The 23,069-nt window shown below is 38.6% G+C and overlaps 1 protein-coding gene across 1 annotated transcript; it reads left to right on the forward strand.

Moving 5' to 3' along the window:
- Window positions 1–12,606: 12,606 nt before the first annotated feature.
- On the forward strand, window positions 12,607–21,532 carry LOC141309781 (uncharacterized). Its single transcript, XM_073832560.1, has 4 exons — window positions 12,607–13,357; window positions 15,903–16,125; window positions 20,457–20,620; window positions 20,758–21,532. Exons 1-4 carry the CDS (start codon window positions 12,607–12,609, stop codon window positions 21,372–21,374), a joined length of 1,755 nt encoding a protein of 584 aa, XP_073688661.1. The 3' UTR covers window positions 21,375–21,532.
- Window positions 21,533–23,069: the final 1,537 nt, after the last annotated feature.

Raw genomic sequence — 23,069 nt, forward strand, 5'->3', positions numbered from 1 at the left:
CAATGCAAAACCTGCTACGTCCTGTTTCTCACAGCCCTACGATACTCCCTCAACTGCGAGAAAGCCTTGCTAGATAAGATTACTCCCAGATGTTTACACTCTGGCGAACGAACTACCTGCATTCACCAAAAGGGGTCACTGTTCGGCTCAAAACACAGTGTGGCTAAAACCCTAACGCTGCACACACATTCAATGGAATACGTGAAGCAGTGCCCACTCTAGAAGCCACACCCCCTTTCTGAAAAGTAATCTTTTGCAGTGTACATATCATTCAGGTATTTCAAAGACTTTAAACAATTCCGTCATGAAGAGCCTAAAGGAAAATGGCCACCCAGAAGTGGTGCCAAGCTGCTCTCCACATATGACGATGATGCAGAACTAATGTCATGTACAAGGCTCTCAGCAGAGCCCAGCACCCAGATGACAACAGCTGCGCTGCACAAACCATCCAGCGATGTGCCAATCGCACCAGAAGACAGAGGGAATCACAGAGACCTGCCACCAACGTGTGATGTTTATAACTATCAATGCCTGCAGACCAAGGGTCCCACGCACACAAACCCATGTGCTTATAGACCAAAGAGCGAGGCAAGACACGTCCAGAGCAGGTACCTAGTGGAAAACGACAAGCCTGTCCCACTGCAACACCTTAAGCCGGGCCACCTGACATCACAGCACGAGTGACGGCAATCGGATCAACCCTTGTGTCACAGCAAGTCGCAAGAACTCCCTCTGAAAATTACTAACCTGCATAGACTCAAAGTAGGCTAAGCTCAGTTTCAAACAACACCACTCAGTTTGAAACAGACGAGCATCAACAACTGTTCCAGACAAGCATTGCCATCACAATAAGAACATTTACATGCTATTCGTGGAAAAACAGTGAAAGGCCCAGAAAAAAACTGAGGGATTTTGTGGCTGCCTAAGGTTTTCAACAACAAAAAACCCACCCACCCAACCCAAGCATCGCTTCTAAGCCACAAGCAAACCCCTCACGCTGCTACGCCGCCTGCATCACACCCATGCACACTGGCTCCACCTACAAAATAGCTCTGCTAAAGCAGCCTCCACTGCTCCCAAGCAATGCTGACACTTTGCACTGTCCGACCACACTAAGGCACTAAGCCTAAAACAACTCAGTGATGTCACACACATGCCGCATCTAGATGACACATCCTCACATTTGTTCCTGATAACCAAACACCGCCACAGCTCCCAGCTTTCCAGGAACAAAGGGGGGTCATTGCTGATGTATGCCCAAGATGCACCGTGCAGAATACACCAGAGTACCAAAGCCACTACCAATGCAAAAGTGGCGCACTGCCAAGCATGCAGTGACAGAGGACATCAGAATATGCTAAGTTTGATGCCAGCTCGAAACCAGCGGATTTCAAACGACACAGCCTCTCTACGATGCAAAGCAGTCAGTCGACGAGAAACATCTGTGAACGTTTACCACCAGATGGCACCAGAAACGACACCCGTGTCAACTAAGAAACCACCCGTGTCACCACCTACATTGCTCACCAGTACTTCAGTGAAACATGCCCGAGTGCGACACCTGCATCCAAAGAGCGCAGGAAGCCAAAAGCATGCCTCAGCCAGCGAGATTCACAATAGGAACTGTGAACCAGCGTGTCTCGGACATCCAGCCCTGCCACTCACCAGGACCAACTGGAGACTCAGCAGAGTACAGAGAACGGCATCCTTCAGCCTAAAGCAGCCAACGGCCTGCAATGGCAGAGAAAGGAACAGCAGGACTGCGACAAATGGACAACTCACATCCAGCCTGGACAACCAGGAGCTGAGCAGCATCGTCTTCTCCTTGGCCCACACCCTCAAGGGCCTCAGACAGGAGGTAAATGAACTGAACCTGCAAGTCTCTGAGTACCAAAGTTAACCGACACCCACAAGGACAGCTGGACACGCCTGCTTTTCCAGAACAGAGTGTCTGATGTTAACAAAGAGCTCCTTGAATGAAACTCCACTGAGAAGTACTGAAAGATAAACTTCTGACTCCTTGGCCAACGCAACACCGCATTAGACTTCCTAAAAGGAAAAAGCATCCCATGAGACCAGCCGACAGCTCAGGAGCAGCCAGACAATGTTGAACGGAGCAACGGGCCCACAGGACCAACAGCAAAACCCCTACCAACACAACTCAGACCCGCTCAAGTCAGTGTCGACACCCCCAACATCAGACGCCTGATGACATTTGAGCAAAACAGCGGGATAACAGACACCTGCTGCCCTCCTGCACCCTAACCGGGCCCGTCGGAAACTTCTTTACACTACAAAATCTTTACGACAATTCTCTGCGAACCCTGGAACTACCTGCCCTCTCACAAGTGAGAGTCCAACCAGCGATTCCAGACTGCAGGGACCACAGATACTAGATAACAACCACCTGACACAGACCAACCTGGGTCAGGATGACAAGTGACAGTGCCTCGACACCTGTTGCACAAAGCTCGAGGACCCATACCTTGCCACTGTCTATATTATCACACCTGATAACGTCGACCACGGCACCACAGCCACTCCTTGAAGCACCAACCTCCAGAGAGCCACCTCTATCTTCCAGCCAGGAGTGCCGGGTGCATGCCTGATTGTTCCGCACCTTTGACGTCGCTCGCTGTTGTCTGTTGGACGGACAACAACGTTCGAAAGAGGGGATATGTAGTGCATGGAGCCAACCAGACATGTAATAACTAGTTATATTCCTTAAATGACTTCTCCCCCACGATTAACACCTATGTGCTATGAGCCAGTCCTTTGTTCACTATCCAGCTCATCCCCCCACCATCAAGATAAGACTCCTACCAGAAATGCAGGGAAAGATAGACTTTCCTTATTCAGACATGCAGTCCCACATACAGTTATATAGAAATGTACACGTATCAATGTGTTACCTTTTCTTATATTGTTGTTTCTGTTATGTATGTCGGCCTCAAACATTAATCCGCAATAGGTGAATTATTGTGCATGCTAAGACTCTCACATTTAGAATCACTCAGTCAAACGAGAAGATACATAGATCATGTTTGGTGTCTATGAGCAGCATTTATTATTCCCTAAATGTTAATGTTTGTGGCATCTTAATAACTCATTGCTTTATATGTATTATTGAACTTTTGAAAGTTTTGTGGCCAAACAACCAATCATCTTCCACATGCGAAACCCCATTGTGAGAGACAAAGACTTTCAATCTTCCCTCCAAAACTCAGATCAACCGGATTGGTCAAGGTCCAACTGTGGGCGTGAACGACCTACAGGTTTATAAACCTTCCCTCATCTCTCTCACTTTCTCGCTCTTGCCTTCGGGACACAAAGACACGTCACCCGCACCTCCCCCCAGATCCATGGGGGGGGGGGGTCTCACCTAGCGGAGGAGATGATGAGGCCTGCGATACTCTCAAGGAACTGGAAAGGACTTTCTGAACTGAACACAAACGGAACAATGCACAACAACAACAAGCTTGCAAGTATCCGTCCTTTCTACAAACGTAGATAGCTGCGTTTAAGGCGTTTTATAAAAGAAACGATTTCAGGATGTTCAGAACCGTTTCATTCCTGTCCCTTTGCAAACTCACTTTCTGTCTCTCTCTCTCTTTTACTCTCTCTCTCTCTCTCTCTTACGCGTTCTCTGTCTATTTGTGTTTTATGTACGTTTGTCTATGTGCGATCGTTTGTAAGTAGAATAGTTTAATAAACAACCATATATTCACATAATGATTCTCTGTGCTGAATGCTTACATTACAAGGTCACTTAAACTGTTTCGATCTCATATTGCTACCTTAAGCCCTATTCTGTTCAATTGTTTAACTCCGTTCTGGTTAGTAAAAATGCGTTGCCGTGACGACGAGCCAACGTCAGAGTAATGGATATCACTGAACAATTTGCTGGACAAAGAAACCAGTCGATACCGTTATTACTGTTACTGATCAGAAACTGGAAATTGCGTATATTTAATGACGATTATTATACACGATTTCCTGTGAGTTAAACTACTTTCCCTGACTGAAATGTATGTTTTAAATAACTCATTTCATCCTATTCATTGGTTATAAGACCTGGTGGAGTTTGCAGTGTATATGTGATGAGAGAAACAGTCTCAGGCATATACACACATATATTGATCATCTTAAATTCTTTGAGCTAACCAAAATTCTCTACAGTGTCCAAACCTGATCATGGTCTGGTGATCTATGGAGTTTAAGCTAGCTGCTATACAGTTTATTTGATCTCAATTATGGTGTACCATTTTTTTAATGTCTCCTAGGCAGGGCCGGCGCTAGCCATTTGGGTGCCCTAAGCACAAATGCTTGGTGGTTGCTTCGGCATTAATTAGCCAATTTTGTCAAAAGAAATGTTCTTGATTACAAGAAAAATACAGATTGTTCGTGTTGTGATTTATTTTGTCTATATATATAGACTTTGTCTTAAATAGTTTCGTTTTCGAAGTACTCTAAATTATGTCAGTGATTCTCCGATGTTAAATATGATCAAGGATTATTTTATTTCGATCTACAGTGTAATAAAAGTTAAGAAAAAGATTAGCCTATAGCCATAAATATATATAGACTACAAGCTAATTCCTTTTTTCTTAACTTTTAACTTCTAAAAATTATCAAGAATATTATATCAAATTAATAGGCTAGGTTAACGAATGTTCTTATACAAACATAACGAATGCACTTCAAAACTAAGTTTTCATATATAAATTCAGGAATCACGAATATGACAAAATAATATTATTTTATATATATTAATAGTTGTATTAAACAAATTTATAGTGCTTTGAATTTATTAAGTAATGTTTAATTTCGTTCATTTCGCTCTCTGGAAATGTAAAGAAAAATATCCTTTGAATTCGTTTTTAATCCCTGGTTTTAAACAAGCATATATTTGAGATAATTTATGTATTAGCCTATTGCTTGAATAAATGTTTAAAAAAATTAAAAAAAATTACTGAGCTATTTGCGTTTAAAAGTAGCCTATTAAATTTCGCCTATACATTACTGAGCTATTTGCGTTTAAAAGTAGCCTATTAAAATGGTACAATGGCATTGCTCAGTTCAACGTGTTGGAAATCGGGCATTTTGTTCCTCCTCAGCATTTATTCAACAGTTAATAACGCTTAACATTCAAAAGGTAAATATTATTCAGCCAATAGTGCATGTATTGTCTGTGTAGGTCTGTGTATTTCAAAGAAAATTGTGCCTACAATATGAATTACAAAGGTTTAATTGGCATCTTTGTTTCAACCCAACCGACCGCGACCCGAATATCATTAGAAATATTTCTGGATGACTCATAACCGCGGGTAACCGCAGGCACCCGCTCATTTTGGATCAACCCGCGCATCACTGGTGGAGAAGGGGGGCACCAGAGGGAGACTGGAGAGAGGGCCGCACAGGAGATAATCTTTTCTCTGCTAATTTGGTCTAGGCCTATTTTACCTTTATATTGCTTTTGTATACCAACATGCTTTAGACATATTTTATTTGTTATTTATACTAGTAGCCGGTCGTGATGATATTTCACGAGCCAGATTTTTTGGTGCCCCCCCCAGGCACTAGGTGCCCTACGAGCAGTGCGTGGTCTGCTTCTAGGGGATCAAATGCAACAAATATAAGAAAGGCTAGGAAAATGGACAGACTCCCAACTCAACCATCAGTTGAACATTTTATCACACAATAATTCTTTCTGAGTTTTTATTAATGGGAAATGATGTTAGCCAATCATAAAAATGGGCTGTTACGGCGAGTCCCAACCACGTTCCTGGAGGCCCCTAAACACTGCATGTTTTTCATGTTTCTCCAATTAAGTGATTAATTAACTGGTTCAGGTGTGTTTGATCTGGGTTGGAGCTAAAATTTGAAGGATGGTAAATCTTTAGGCACAGGGTTGGGCACCCCTGCACCAAGACCTAAAATGGATGACAAATGGTCAGACAAAGGAGAGATGCAAAATATGCAGTATTGGGTGCCTCCAGGAACATGGTTGGAACCACTGGTCTGTTACAATGACCTTTTTAATGGAAAATCCCCAAAAACTTACTGCAAAACAAACAAACACATCACAGAACATATCCTTTAAAAGAGAACAGGCAATATTTTTACACCAACTGAAAGTTAAGTGAGATGTGAAGTATGGTGAATTTGTGCTCTGAACCAGGATCACATTAGTGAGATTGTGTGACCTTAAATGGTCATTTATGGAACCACTTTAACCCAAATTGATTTGTTATCTTATCTCAAGTCAGGTTTTGAAGTTTTCTTAGTCTTTCCCTATAACACCAAATCAATTATCCATTCATCCAAGTAAAAAAGTTTGTTATACCTACGATTATTTCCACCATTTGTTGTTAATTTATTCATAAGCAATAATACAATTATATAAGCTTGAACATAAATAAGCATATCTGTGGTATTTGCCACATTGAATCGATTACTAAGATGCTGTCATAAAAGAAAACTAAATAATGAAAGAAACCATCCTGGGTATTTAAACCAGAAGTATGCATGATAACCGGCTTTGCTCTAGCATCCCAAAACACCCTTGGAGTTAAACATGGAGGTGAAAATATTATGCTTCAGGAGTGTTTTTCTGCTAAGGAGACAGGACAACTACAGAACACCTAGTCATAAGGAGAATGGACAGGGTCATGTACCATAAATTCTTGGGTGAGAACAATTGAAAATGGGTTGTGGATGGGTATTCCAGCAGGACAATGACCCAAAACACACAGCCAAGGCAACAAATGAGTGGCTCAAGAAGAAGCACATTGAGGTCCTGGAGTGTCCTAGCCAGTCTCCAGACCTTAATCCAATAGAAAATCTGTGGAGTGAGCTGAAGGTTTAACTTGCCAAATGTCAGCCTTAAACCCCAATGTCTTGGAGAGGATCTGCAAAGAGGAGCGGAACAAAATCCCTCTTGAGATGTGTGCAAACCTGATGGCCAACTACAAGAAACATCTGACCTCTTTGATTGCCAAAAAGGGTTTTGTCAGCAATTACCAAGTAATGTTTCTCTAAGGGGTGAAATACTTTTGTTACTAAAAATCAGCAGGGGATCAAATAACTATTTGCCCCACTGTTGTAATTTGAACTTTTAGGCTATTTAGTAAGCATAGTTTGCTGAATTTTGGAGTATTAAAGTCATGTGATGGATTTCGTTTTCCGACTCCAGTCCTCCCTGCTCTAGAGTGAAGGGAGCACTGCCAAGTTCAAAGACAGGAGCAGACTAACAAGGAAGGGGAAAAAGGCCAAAGAACCTGATATGACTGCACACAGAGCTCATGGAAAAAAGTCCTTAGCTCTCAGATCGAGAGAACTCACATGCTCCATCCGAGACTAGTAGCTTTATCAGGCAATTACATGCAGACAAAATGAAAATGACAATTAAAATTTGAAAGCTGCAGATTTGTTTACTAATGAAATGCTGCCGTTTCTTGGAGACTCACACCAGTTCTGTTGTGGATTTCGTTGGATATATTATTGCTTTGTTGTAAAATCTGACAATATTAACAGTGTAGTGTTTAAAATGTAAAATGTTCACTTAATATTACCTTTTTGTTTAACTTATAAAATCAACATTCGAAATCATTTGAATATTCAGAGAAAATTTCACACTTGCTCATATTTTAAAGATGAAAAGCAGTAAGTCACACTGTATGTTTCTGTATCGAAGAGAGTTTCTTAAATCAGTCGCTCTGTACAGTCTGTCGACATTTGATCTTCATGCTATTAAGTGCTACAAATCTACTTTAAAGACACAACGAACAGCAGCATGATTTACTAAAGCAGCACTCTGTGGGCATTCAATCATACGTACGCTGCTGGTGTGGATCCAGTCAGGTTTCACCGAAAAATTGATGTAAGTTAATGTCATTTGACCATTAACTCACATTTAACTGTTTTTATAATAAAAGTATCATTTTGCTTGTCAGAAATACTTGCTTTAATGTTACTTTAAGTTGGGGTAGAAATAAACAAATGCAAAAGCTCAGCATTTTGTTCACGTATCCCTCCATCAGTTTGAGAACTACAGGTTTATACCATTCTCATGGTAAAATACAGTACCTTTCTTTATAAGTATGACCTATTGCTCCACTCTGATGCTCCCTAACAGCCGTCATCTATTTATTTATTTACTTAATTGTATTGATATTATTTGAATTCTTTTCTTAATTTCTTCTCTTTATTTATTTTACATATTTTGTTCCATCTTCTTTCCCTTTTTCCTATTTTCCCTCCGAGTTATTCCCTCCTTTTTATATTTTTATATATAGAAGTGTACAACTAATACATTACAATCTTACACCTCACATAATTACAACTAAGTGTTACTTGTTTGTGCTTTTTTTTTTATTTATTGTCAGACTTGCTGTATATTTAGAGCACTGTTTGTAGACAGCATGCAGTTGCCAAATACAATTACTCACATTTCAAGGTTTGCTTTGTGCAAAATTAATTATTTTCTTAGAGACTTTTGCATATTTACCAAAGTGCTAGAAATCAACCGTTTTAAAATTAGAAGCAAATATCAGATTTAATGTTACAGAAAAAATGTAAAACACCAACCAACCTGTTTGTTCCTCAGTATCTTCATGCTTGACTCTCAATGTTTCTTCACTCTCCTCTTTAATAAACTCCATCTTTCTTTGTTCCTCAGCATCTACATGTTTCAATGTTTCTTCAATCTTAATGTCCTCACTCTCATCTTTAATAAACTCCATCTTTCTTTGTTTCTCAGTATCTTCATGTTTGACTCTGAATGTTTCTTCAATCTTCATGTCTTCACTCTCCTCTTTCATAAACACCAAGTGTCACATGGATCTCTGTTGATTCTCCAGGAGTTTTTCTGTGTGTTTGTACACTTTGTCCTGTTTAATATGAGAATAATTAATAGAAAGAAAAATCAATGCAAACTAAATCTCTGGATGCGTCTCAATCAGCTGCTAGTTCAGTAGTCAGTGCACTAGAAAGACAGTCAGAGAGTTAATAGACTAATATGTAAAAAAGTATACGAATTACCCAGAAGGTTCATATTTAGGTAGACTATTTTTGATTTATATTTGGTATTCAATTATCTGCACATCATATCTAATATATTACACTTTCATGAAATCATTCTCGGTTGTGATTCACTCGTTTGTGTTTGTTGTTGTCGTTTGTAGTCCGCGTGCCGCTGAATCGAATCATTGAATCATTTCACAAATGATTTGATTCAAATGATTCGGATTCTCAGTTTCTCTCATCACTTCTTATCATCTTATCACGATTGATTCATGATATAGAGAAACGGAACGAACTTTCTCTGTTACTAAAGGCTAACGTTTTCAGTAACACCAAATAAAGCATTATATTTATCTTATATAGATTGTAAAAACGCTTTATTGATACAACAATGTCTATTGACTTAAAAACTTTAAAAGCACAAACCTTTCTTCAGGTGAATCACAACAGACGAGGAGAGAGGCGCAGTTTTATGACGTCACATCACCAGAGCAAAATAAAAGTCCCATTGGTTCACTGCTCTCTTGAATCACAAATATATCATAGAAATGTTGTATATAGAATAGAATTTCGTATCCATATTATGATGCATTTCTAAAGTTACTAACTTCGTAAATCGATTAATATTATTCTCAATTTTATGTACATTTATAACAGTTTTATGTTAATATACCTTGCCATTAAATTCACATTATTCCATGGAATGTCTGGATACTGGATTCTGATTGGCTGGCAGGTGTGCAGTAAAACCGTTTAATGCACAGGTAGTTCCAAGTCAGTTTAATCACCGTTCTATATTAATGCGCTGCTTTAATTTATGCACGCAAAAGCACACCGAGAGAGAGAGAGAGAGAGAGAGAGAGAGGTCGTAGATCGCATTGCACATACATAAACTTCTTGTCAGCGTTTGCCTGCGATCCTTATTAAAATAGCCTAGATACTAGATCGCTACATTATATTCCTCAGCAACGGGGTGGTAAAACTGCTGTTTTGTAATGAATTGTTGTTTGTAGAGAAAGACGCACAGCATGCAGGCAGGTAACGTTACGCACACAACATCTCTCTTGCCTTTACACTCTCTCTTGGTCGATCGATAATCTACTGAAACAAATGCTATATTTCATTCAAATAAATGTGATTTTTACCGGACTATTTAATCTCTGAGTCTGATTTGAAGCGGCCAGAATGCTAGAGCTGCGTGTCATAACTGACGAAAATAACCGTCTTTTTTATCCATTCAGTCAAATTTTGCGCTGCAAATATCAATCCTAGTTTTAATTTGTCTATAACCATGGAATAAGCAGGATAATCAACGGCTTGCCGTGCGTTAAAGGATTTAAAATGCACTTCGCGGAGGCAACCACCCTCCGCTTCGCATCGGGCGGTTATTAGCCTCCACGTCGTGCATTTAAGTAAGGAATAATTGACGACGGTCCGTAGAATTCTTAGAAAATAATGCACACCCGAGGTGGTGATGCGGTCACGACGGGGGGTTTGGGGTGACGTAGTTCATCGATCGCGTGGGGGGGACAGTATGGTCCCCCCACCTTTTTTTAGGGGGGGGGGGGGGGGCTTAGCCGAGTCAGTGCACAGGGCCCAGAATTCCCAGCGACGCCCCTGGCACTGGACCCCCCACTGCTCTGTGTGTGTGTGTTTGTGTGTGTGTGTGTGTGTGTGTGTGTGTGTGTGTGTGTGTGTGTGTGTGTGTGTGTGTGTGTGTGTGTGTGTGTGTGTGTGTGTTCACTTGGATGGGTTAAATGCAGAGCACAAATTCCCAGTATGGGTCACCATACTTGGCCTCACGTCACCTCCTTTCCTTTCTTTTGCAGTAATAACTGTCACACCTATGGACTGTTTTTCCTGATGTAGTTCATCGATTGCGTCACCTTTTTTTAGGGGGGGGGGGGGCCCTTAGCCGAGTCAGTGCACAGGGCCCAGAATTCCCAGCGACGCCCCTGGTTGTGATAAAAGCACAACAATATATATGTTACAAATTATTGGTTTTAATTATTGCTATTATTAATGGCTTAAATTAGAAGGAAATGTGTTTAGCCCTTTATAGGGCACTCACTGAAATACTTGGAAATTCTAAAATTCAACCCCAGAGTGTTATTGGAGGTTATTACAAGACCTTTAAACTTTTGTGACTTAATTTTTTTTTTAATGTTTTTATGTTGAAAATTAGGTTAAATGAAGTGATCATATATAGTCACTTGCCGGTCTATGGTAACTTTTTCCTCCCCAAAAAATGTGTATACATTTTAAATATAAGGCATAAATAAATACATAAAACAAATATAATATTCATAGAATATTTATTTAGAAACAATTTACACACAAAAAATATATATATATATATATATGAACACAAAAACTTAACAGAATATTTATTTAGGAAATTAAAAATCTTGCTGTCTTCCTCGTCAGAACCCTAGATGGGGTCAGCTGGCACAACAAAACTGACTTCTATCCGTAGAATTGTTGAGTAGACAGCTGCGAAAGAAAAGGTTTCTGAGTCAGTATCAAGCCCATGTTGATTTGTTTGTGAAAGAAAAGTGCAGATCTACTGAAAACATAATATTCACATAAATAGTAAATTTATAATAAGAACTGAAAAAAATAGCATTAAGTACTGGTGGTACCACCTATTTTAGCAGAAATAATAAACACCAATCTATTGGTACTAAAACCAAAATTACAAATTTTTCACTGTTTATTTCTTGATCATTTCAATAAATGGTTTAAGTTTGACACTGGATTACTGCATCATGGTATACAAGCCTTTGCAATATTCAGTGGACAAAAAACAGGCATAAAAACAGCCAAACTATCACTTGCCTTACTTTTACCTGAACCGGGCGTATGTCTAAAAATGGACATTCTGTTGTGTTACCACAAACGGGCGTATGATCAAATATGATCACACCATTTTTTTTACCACATCGTTCACTAATTTCTAGAAATCAAACGCAAACAACGTCTATATCACCATATAACACAACTATTCAGCTATATAATGTGTGAGTTTCATTGACTTACCATTGTGCATTTCGATGCTTTCTCCGTTTTTGTGGGACAAAGTAGGAGCGTAAATCAGCATTTTCTCATTCCGGAAGCACGCTGAAGTTTGAAACGCCCCAGACAACTTCCGATTGGTCAGATGCCATTGTGTCGCTATCCGTGACGTAGACTAACATCCGTTGATTGGCTGGGACAAATCCATGTGCTTACACGATCTCATACAAAGGAGGCAGACGCTATTGAAAATGTTCGATTAAGTGATCAAATATGGTGCCTCGCCCTATAAAGGGTTAATAGAGTCAGATCATCAGCAGTATTTGTCTCAATGAGTCTGGTCTTCATTTACCATTGGCTACTTGGTGAAAAGATGCCAATAAGCCACAGATTTTAAATGTACAATCTTTATGTTGTTTTACATTCAATTTAATGTGAAATAGTTTATTGTCAAATAGTTAGTTTTTTTAATTAATTGGCAGCACTAGTCTAAGTGTTTTGATGTCTGTTGCTTTGTGCCATTAAACTGCTGTTAACTTACATTTTTCTTATTTGAGCTCAGACCTGATGGCACTGAAAGAGGAGAGTCAAGAACTCAATGAAACAGAAGAGAAAGATCAAAATGAGGAACATGATTTCAAAACTGAAGAAAAATCAGTTAGTTGCTCACAGAATAAAAAGACTTCCTCACCAGAAATAAATAAGAAACCACAAAGTACAAACCTTAATTCTAACATGAGAATTAACACTGGAGAGAGACCTCACAGCTGCCAACAGTGTGGGAAGAGTTTTACAAAGAAAAATAACTTTACTGTCCACATGAGAGTTCACACTGGAGAAAAGCCTTTCATCTGCAAACTGTGTGAGAAGAGTTTCACATGTAATAGAACACTTAAGACTCACATAAGAAGTCATTCTGAAGAGAATCCATTCCAGTGTGATCAATGTGGAAAGAGTTTTACTCTGAAATGTAATCTATATAGCCACATGAGAATTCATACTGGAGAGAAACCTTACTCCTGCAAACTGTGTGGGAAGAGTTTCTCACGAAAAGGAGTTCTTAAGACTCACATGAAAATTCACACTGGAGAAAAGCCTTTTACCTGCCCTCAGTGTGGAAAGAGTTTCACATATAAAGTAAGTCTTAAGATTCACTTGAGCATTCACACTGGCGAGAAACCTTTTACCTGTGAACAGTGTGGAAAGAGTTTCACACATAAAGTAAACCTTAAGGTTCACATGACAGTTCACACTGGAGAGAAACCGTACAAGTGTGTTCAGTGTGAGAAGAGTTTCACACGTCAAAGCAGCCTGATAAGTCATGTGCAAACTCATTCTGGAAAGAAACTGATGTTTTCTTCAATGCAAGAAGAGGTTTAGAAAATTAGCAATTTCTACAATCATCTACACATGCCTTTTGAAATACATTCAATTGTAGTACTAAAGTACCAAAAGTAAAGTATCAAAATTACTAAAACATTGTTCAAGTGTGTACTGAGAAAAAAAGTGTGTGAAATCTAGTCAATGTTCACACCGGAACTGAATGTGGATTACATCTGGTCACCTTCATGCATCCTTCATATCCTTTTGATTCACCACAAGGCTTTTTTGTTTTGTTTTTGTACTTCTGAGGCCATACCAGACCATTTGCTTTACTGCAGTTTCAAATCTTAAAATTGTGACTATGTAGAGTATGTTACTCAATTCCATGTGTTGATCTCTCTGAATCAAAATATTACTAATAATAATAATACAGCATTTTTTCTGTTGCTTAATTACACAATTCGGTCATTTTTAACAATACACTGCTCACACAGTGAGTAAAACTATTCAAAAATAGCTGTACAGACAGTTCAGGGAGCCATTGTTGATCAGGAAGCTCAGAAAGCCATGGCAGATCATGGAGCTCAGGAAGCCATGGTGGATCAGACAGTTCAGGAAGCCATTGTGGATCATGGAGTTTGGAAAGCGGTGGCGGAGGGGCCCGGCCCCTACGGCCGGAGTCATAACCTGGGGGTCATTAAGAAAACATACTACACAACAAATAAAATATTTACATTAAATTCTAACAAATGACAAATGTTACAGCCACACAATACATCATGTTTATAAAATATCTATACATTCCTACATATAAATTATTGCATACAACACCACCATATACAGTTGATCAAAATAATAGCAATGTGACTAAAAAAGTGAGTAAAGTTCAAAATCATTATAACTTTTATTTTAGAACACTGCCAATTCTATTCTAAATCAAAACATGAAGAAAAAATGTTCAAATTTGTTATTACTTTACTGAAAATGAAGAAAAATAAATATTAAGCTGTTCAAAATAGTAGTAGTGTCTGCATTTTACTTTACAAAGTCAAACATTTACTGTATAAACTGAAAACATGTTGTAGATTTAGCTTTCTTGTGAATCACTGAACTTATATTTTGTTGTATAACGAGAACTGCTTCACAGCTATGTTGCACAGAGTCAGAGTTGCACAGAAACTTCTGGCACCTGTGAACAGGTATTCCAGCCCAGAACGAGACAGTCGCTGCGTTCGAAACCGCATACTTCCATACTATATAGGAGGCAAAAAGCAGTAGGCGAGCAAAAAGTATGTTTGAATGTTCAGTATTCATAAAAGAGTAGGCGAGAATTAGTAGGCGAGTGCACTAATTCTCGCAAGATTCGGACGAACGTCTACTTAAAGTGCGTTCGAATATGCCTACTTACCTACTATATAGTAGGAAAAAAGAGTATGTGAAGAAAGATGTACGTTCGAAAGCTCAGTATTCATAAAAGAGTAGGCGAGAAATCCCCGGATGTCCTACTGCTTCAGCCCAGATTCTGAAGTGTTCATCCGATGCACATCATCGAACGTGATTGGGAACCACAACGAGGGTGTTTACAAATGTATTACAAAACCAAAAAACGGTTCCCTGTCTTAAAATCGTATTTGTTGCACTGTATTGTAAACTGCTTTATGTAGAGTTCACTGTTGTCAACACTGCTTTAGATGAATGTAATGTAAATAAACACATGTACATATAGTAACTAAACATGAGTTATCTATTCCATTTGTCTATTAGTACTGTTGATAAATTCAGGAGCATTTGTATTGGATAAAAATCCAATTAACACAACAGCTACCTCACAAATATTGTGTGGTGGAGCAGGACCTGAAAGGAAAGGTAACAGCAGCATTTGTGGGGAAAAAAGTAAAATCTGTAACTTAATATAAAGTTGGGTAATTTTGTTACTTCTAATACAGAGATCTAATGACATTGTGCTGTTAAAATGATAGCATTTGTATTGTATTTGTGCATCTTGGTATGATCAGAAATGTATGCAGACCGGTGTGTGCAGTGAGAAAAGAGAAATAAACAGCAGCATCCTGGAAATGGTCTAGTGCCATCGATGAGACCCTCCATCACTCCACCTGCCCTCATTTATCCATGTTGCTGTCAGTAAATAGAATATAACTGTTTTATAAATATATGCATTAATTAATTACTTGATTGGAAAAAAAACATGCTTGTTTTACTAAAAATATAATTAATTACAGGTCAGCATTTATCATTGTTATTGATCAGTGCATTTTAAGGTAATGCAACCCAAAATGAACCCAAAATGTTTCCGTTATACTGCAATCAGGGACAGCTGTTTCTTCAACATGACCATAAAATGAACAAATTTCATCAACATCAAAATATTTATAGAAAGATTAATTGAACCTGTCGCTACTATGTTTTAAATTGTTGCGCCTGTTATAACGTCATTTGTCACATGACAACGTCAACATGGTGTAAGACGTGCAGATCACATCCATTGAGTATACTTATTGAGTATGCGGTTTCAAACGCAGCCAGCCCCTTCAACCGAAGTAATGCTGCCCATGATGACAATCACTTCCGCTTCCTCAATTTCAAACTGAATGTCTTCACTCAGTCCCAGCAGAGGAGCCACTTCTTCAAATTTGGTTCTCCGGGTTGTTGTCAAGTACAGACACCCAGCAAACTCTCTGGTACTCAAATGAGACAACTTGTATGTGGAACCAAACGCTACCTTGTCAATGAACCTTTTCACACGTGAGTTTAAAATATTCTATCTAACCCCAAAGATTGAGTCTTTTTTAGGGAGACCGTTATTTTAGAATGTTTCGCATTACTGTTTCCATGGTGACGCGTCATGTGACACACCGCAGCCACAATAGCACTGTAAGACACATGGATCGCTTTTTTTTTTTGTTTTCCCTTTTTTATCATTAATATTTACAAGCATGCTCGCTATATTATGAAATATCTGATATTCCGATTTCGAAATATGTGCAAGTAAATGTATTTAAAAGTCCAAACACGCTGAATGTTCGTGCTGAATCTGAGCTGTGGGATTTACAACACGCAAATGCATCCTCTCCTCCCGAAAGACATTAAACTAAGTCTCTGGTGAGCTGGGAGAAGAGGAGAGTGAACGTTATAGTTACCTACATAATCTGTATATGATATCAATAAAATATGTTGTCAGAATATATTTGTAGGATCATTATTGCCGCTTCCATAGACATCAGTGTGTATTTTACAAACTATAAATGCATGGTTTTCCTAGTACTTATGTGTATTTAAATGTCGGAAACCTAAAATAAGCATTATATGGTTGAAAACACTTAATGGTTGTGATAATATGACAAGCACTCAGCGCGTCCGATCTGGCTCAGAGCCAGCCAAAGCGTCAAAACATATTTGAATTCAGCAGCTGATCACGTGATGCGGCAAACGTTCGAATCACACCGGTGTGATCGTACGCTTCAGGGTCCAACCAAGACAAATCACACCGGTGTGAGCGTACGTTCTAAAGGGTTAAAAGATATACAGGTGCATCTCAATAAATTAGAATGTCATGGAAAAGTTGATTTGTAAGGAATAATTGATGACGAAGCGGAGTGGCCGTTACACCTCGGGTGTGCATTATTTTCGTAGAATTCTACGTCCCGAAGTCAATTATTCCGCTTATACTACAGTTACCACACCTCAAGACATCGATCAAATGATATATTTCAAGACATTCGTCCCGTTTTTATCCTTAAATAGCTATTGTGAGTAGGATTAATTTCTTACACAGCTCATTCAACAGCTTCGTTGCTAGTTCCAAAACGTCATTTTAGAACTAGTAACGACGCTTGGGCTGTTAATAGCAAAATAATGCCGTTAATAATGAAGTTTAGACAGACCGACAGACAAGCAGACAGACGGAAAGAGTGAGGGAGAGAAACTAAGTGTATGACTTTACCTCTCTCACGTCTGTGTCTCTCAAGGGTGACTGGCAGCATCGTCTCTACTAACAGATAAACTTTAAGTTCATTTTCTTCAAGACCACGCCGTTGTTATGTTACCTCGCGTGTGAGAGCTGTCATGTCGTTTTTAAGTTGTTAATCGTCAGAGCAGCGCTAACAACATTAGCGCGAATGCTAACGCGAGTGCAAACTGTAACGTTATGTGTGTGCGTCTGTGAGGTGAGTGAGAGAGGGCGAGAGAAATAAGAGTTTGTGCTTTCCGTACATAATAAAACGTAATATATTGTGGAAAAAAACATGGAAATAATCTATCGTTTTTATCCTGATGTTTACTGTATTTATTAGTTTGGCCAGTGTTATCGTGGGTTTTAGTTATTTTGCTGTTTTGGGCTGTAAGGACCTTTGAAATAACTGAAATCGTATGGCGAAGTGATATAGACATGTACTGCGGTCTAAAGCTACCTGGAACTACGTTCGCCGTGCGTTTCCCTGAATATAATGCACACCTCTAGAACGTTCGTCAGCCAATCAGATTCAAGCATTCAACGGCCCTGTAGTATAAGTGTAGGTAATTTCCATCGCTTTATGCTTAGAATATTATTTTTGTTGAAATTAAACAAACGAGTAAATTACTATTAAAACAATTATATGGTTGTTAGTAGGGCTGGACCAGAATATTCAAATCGAATATTCGTTCGGTGGGTTGGCATTCGATTTTAAATTTTGAGATTCAATATTCGTTTTTTTTTCATACACCTTGCATCCCCCGCAAAACGATTCTCATTTGCGCTTAAATATGAATGAAGAAGATCAGACTGCTGCACCACTAACACAGAAACAGCAAAAAAAAAAAAAAAAAAAAAGAGAGAGAGAGAGAAATTGAGTAATATTTGAGAGACACTATAAAGTACAGTCGGGCCCACTTAAATGGTTTAAGCAAAACTAGGGCTGTGACTGTCGTAATGACAACTGCGCCTCTGCTTTAAATGCACGCATAGGCTAAAGCTGACCGCAAAGCCCCCGCAAAAATAATTACCATGAATGTGTCGGGGAAAAAGTAGGGAGATATTTGAATTATTTATTAAAAAACTAGTATTTGACACAAAGATGAAGTTGACGATCCTGATGCCATTTGCTCATTGACACGGCTTTAATACCTAAATGCATATGCATTAGGATTATAGCTATTGGAAGAGTTTTGTTTTCGATTTGAATTATTTAAATTATTTTTTTTTACAGTTTCGGATGATATATTAGTCTTACCTTTATGAGCAAAAATGAAGTTTCACATAGCGCTGGCTGGCGCTTCCATGTTCTGCAAAGCGTGCTTATAACTATGGGTTTTAATTGAAATCGTGATGACTTGGTCGTTACTTTAAAAAACAAAAACTTAAATTTAACAAATAAAAAGTGTTCCAAATATATGTCTAAATTAACTTTATAACCTAAATAAACGAAAATAAATGTAATCACTTTGCTATTAAAAACAGCAGCTGTGCAATGGGGAAGAGAAAGAGAAAACAGACCGGTTCCAGTCGGACTCGGGCCAGTAATTCTGATGAGCTGTCGGAGAAGGTCCGGGCGAGGTTTTAGTAATGTTTGCAACGAATGTTTCTTAAATAGCCGATTTAACATTCTTATTTAGGCTAGATTCATATTTAAATGTATTATTTATTTGATTTATTTTAGCGTTTTGTAGGCTGATTGTTCACTGACTGAAGTGCTCAAATAAACACGCACGTTTGTTAATAATGTTTGGGCCTCATTTATTTTGGGTTTCAACATAATATACATAGGCTGTGTATTTTATATAGGCTTATATACACAAATGTTATATATAATGTATATATATATTTATTTATAAATAATTTAGATATGAATAATTTATTTATATATAAACACCGCGCCATTTTTTTCGTTCTTCTTTTATTTAAATAGCCTACCCTTCACGGTGCCAGTAATTACTGTGCTAATTTCTGATTTGGGAGTGATTTGTTTGTTAATATTTTTTAGGCTACCTTATTAAAAGTATTGCACTTAACAGACCTGTGTGTTTTGTATCATTAGCGCAGTGTCCGTTCATGAAGCATATAAGCTCTGCCTGCGTGAGGCGCGTCGCATCCAGCAATGTTCTATTACAATTTATTAATTCTGAACGTGTGGTGTGTCCATATTGCACCAAAATGCAACACTGCACTCCCTTGGGTCCACAGCAAAAATCATTTGGATGAACTGTTCTCGACATAATAAAAATGCAAACAGAAAGACATACAGAGATTCCTGCCTTTATTAGAGAGAAGAATATGTTCAGCCCCTCCCACCGAAGCTTCGAATATTCGATGTTGATTACTACCGAAGCTTCGAATATTCGATGTTAATTACTACCGAAGCTTCGAAGCTCAAAAAATGGTATTCGGACCAGCCCTAGTATTTTCGAAAAACATTTACAACTTATATACTTTTTAATCTCAAACCCTCATCTTGCTGAGACAAGACAATAATTTGAGGTTAAAAAGTGCAGAAATTGTAAACATTTTTAGAAAATAACCCATTTTTTTTCTAGCTAAGACCTTTTTTTCCTTGGCTGTGATCAGCTAGAGCCCTTTGAAGCTGCGTTTTTGAAGTTCAAACTCGGGGGCACCATAGACGTCCTTTAAATGGAGAGAAATCCTGAAATGTTTTACTTAAACTGTTTCCTTATGACTGAAGAAAAGACATGAACGTCTTGGATGACAAGGGGGTGAGTACATTATATGTATTTTTTTTTTTCTGAAAGTGAACTACTCCTTTAAGATGACATTTTTACACAATCATTATTAGTTTTGATTCTGTAATTTTTTTAAAAGTGTTTCTAGCCATCCAAGCATGCTTATTTGCCTATGTAAAGGTGCATAACACAAACTCAAAATGTGAATAATAATTCTACTCCATAACGGATAGCATAGTGCTATTCAACTGGGCTTAACATGTATTTGTTTTTGTTTTTTGCCTTTGTCACATTGTGACAGTAAAAGTGGAGAGTCAAGATCTGAATGAAATGGAAGAGAAAGATATAAAACATCCTGATTTCATAACTGGAGAAAAACCTTTTAGTTTTTCACAGATTGAAAAAAATTCCTCTCAAAAAAGAGTTCAGAAGACTGGAACTGCAAGTCATTTCTTCTGCCAACATTGTGGAAAGAGTTTTAGTAAAAACGGAAACCTTAAAGTCCACATGAAAATTCACACTGGAGAGAAACCTTACACCTGCCAACATTGTGAGAAGAGCTTCCTAAGAACAGAGGATTTTAAGAGTCACCTGAGAGTTCACACTGGAGAGAAGCCGTTTGAATGTGGTCACATAAATCAACCGTTTCTAATCATATGAGGATTCACGCTGGAGAGAAGCCTTTCATCTGCAAACTGTGTGGAAAAACCTGGAATCAAAAAGAAAAACTTCACATGAGAGTTCACACTGGAGAGAAGCCTTTCACATGTGATCAGTGTGGAAAATGTTTCTCATACAGAGAAAGCCTTAATATCCACATGAGAATTCACACCGGAGAGAAACCTTACATCTGTCCTCAGTGTGGAAAGAGTTTCACGGTTAAAGGAAACCTTAAGATTCACATTAGAAGTCACACGGGAGAGAACCCGTTCACATGCAATCAGTGTGGAAAGTGTTTCAGAAATAATTTAAGCCTTAATAATCACATGAGGATTCATTCAAGAGAGAACGGTTTTAAATGTCATCAATGTGAAAAGAGTTTCACAGACATGAATCACCTTAAGGAACATGTTGAAATTCACATTGGAGAAACGCCTTTCATGTGTCATCACTGTGGAAAGAGTTTTACACACAAAGCAAACCTTGAGAATCACATGAGAGTTCACACTGGAGAAAAACCTTTCACCTGCCCTCAGTGTGGAAAGAGATTCACGGTTAAAGGAACCCTAAAAGTTCACATGAGAATACACACAGGAGAGAGACCTTACAAGTGTCTTCATTGTGAGGAGAGTTTCATATATCAAAATGACCTGAAAAACCATTTGCAAAATCATGTTTAGACAACAGAGTGATTCATTGGATTACCCTCTTCTCATTTCTTCACACATCTACAGCTATGGAATTATGTTAAAGGGATAGTTCACCCAGAAATGAAAATTTGATGTTTATCTGCTTACCCCCAGGGCATCTAAGATGTAGGTGACTTTGTTTCTTCAGCAGAACACAAACGAAGATTTTTGACTAAAACCGGTGCAGTCTGTCAGTCATATAATCGAAGTGGATGGGCACCAAACCTTTAAAAGTAAAACAACACATGCACAAACAAATCCAAATTACACCCTGCGGCTCATGAAGATAAAATGTATTAAATGTAAGTCCAACATGTGAACATTGGGTCATTTATTTTGGTTGAGTCCACAGATTTGAAAGTTCTGTTGTGAATGGTTTTGTTTTTATTCAAGGGCATTTGAGACTGATTTTGCCCATGACCCCATTGTTGACCTATTAGGCTGGTCTTCATATTTGGAGGCCCATGGTCCCAATCAGACTTAGGCAGTTCAGTGTGTGATGACAATAGCAAAAAAGACAACATATTCTGTGTGGGATGTGAGTTTATAATGTCTAATAAGGTAATAATGTAGCTGGCCATAACTGGATAAACACTAGTAGTGTAAAGAAGGGATAGGAATGACTTGGTTGGCTGGTAATATACTGTATTCGCTACAGGATGTCAGTCACGACTCAGGGAGACAGAATCAGGTTGATGTAGGTTTACTTGGATGATTAGGATTCAGAATCAGCATGGTATGGCATACAGGGATTTCTTTCTGTAGTTCCAATTTACACAGAAGGCAATTAGGAATATATGGATGTGGTTCTAAATGAACAAAAAGAAGGAATGATTACTAACTGCAATATTATCATCCCAAACAATACAGTATTATACTCACATGCTAAGATTGGGATGATGTTACACGTATAGTATATATACATTAGCAATAGAACAGCAGTTCTCTATAAAGTAATAAACTGCAGCCACTGAATACAAATGATTACAGAATGGCTAGTCACCGTAAATAATCACTTAAAGCTAGACAAACCCTGTACAAATGATATCCTTCATTATCAGTCATGATTAGCTTAGCATTAGGCTGCATCGTCACATCACAACATTAAACAGTGACTAGAAACGATCTCAACGTAACATTAATAACAACAGTGCACTTACATATCGTCATTGACGCACACCAACTAAACCCACATTAAGGAATGAACAGAACAGCGGTAATTTAGCAGGAACCAAGTGCCAACAGTCCACACCTGACCGGAGCTTATGGCAATATCCTCATAACGCAATCGCAGCTACGGCTGATGCAACACTTGCGTCTAAGATAAATGAGGGTATACTGCCACACACTGGATAAAGTGGGTAATGCGAATAAACTAACTATATACATACTAGTTTAATTGAGGGCCTTCTGTACAGCCGCCCCCAAATTTAGGCACTAAATTTGTTAAATGGCCCACAAATAAGTGGTATCTGTGTCATCAGGAATGGCAGGAAGTACAATCATCCTGGAAACTGGTCTGGTATAGGTCCGTCCCTTGATTAGCACCTCCGCAGTTCTGATGTGCCCATCCGCACTTGGCATGACGTTGGTGACTTTTCCGATCGACCACATAGCTCTAGGCAACTGAGGGTCTACCAGCATAACAATGTTTCCAATGGCAATGTCTTTAACATCCCTCTGCCA

The sequence above is a fragment of the Garra rufa genome, unplaced genomic scaffold, assembly GCF_049309525.1.
Source record: "Garra rufa unplaced genomic scaffold, GarRuf1.0 hap1_unplaced_003, whole genome shotgun sequence".
NCBI lineage: Eukaryota > Metazoa > Chordata > Actinopteri > Cypriniformes > Cyprinidae > Garra > Garra rufa.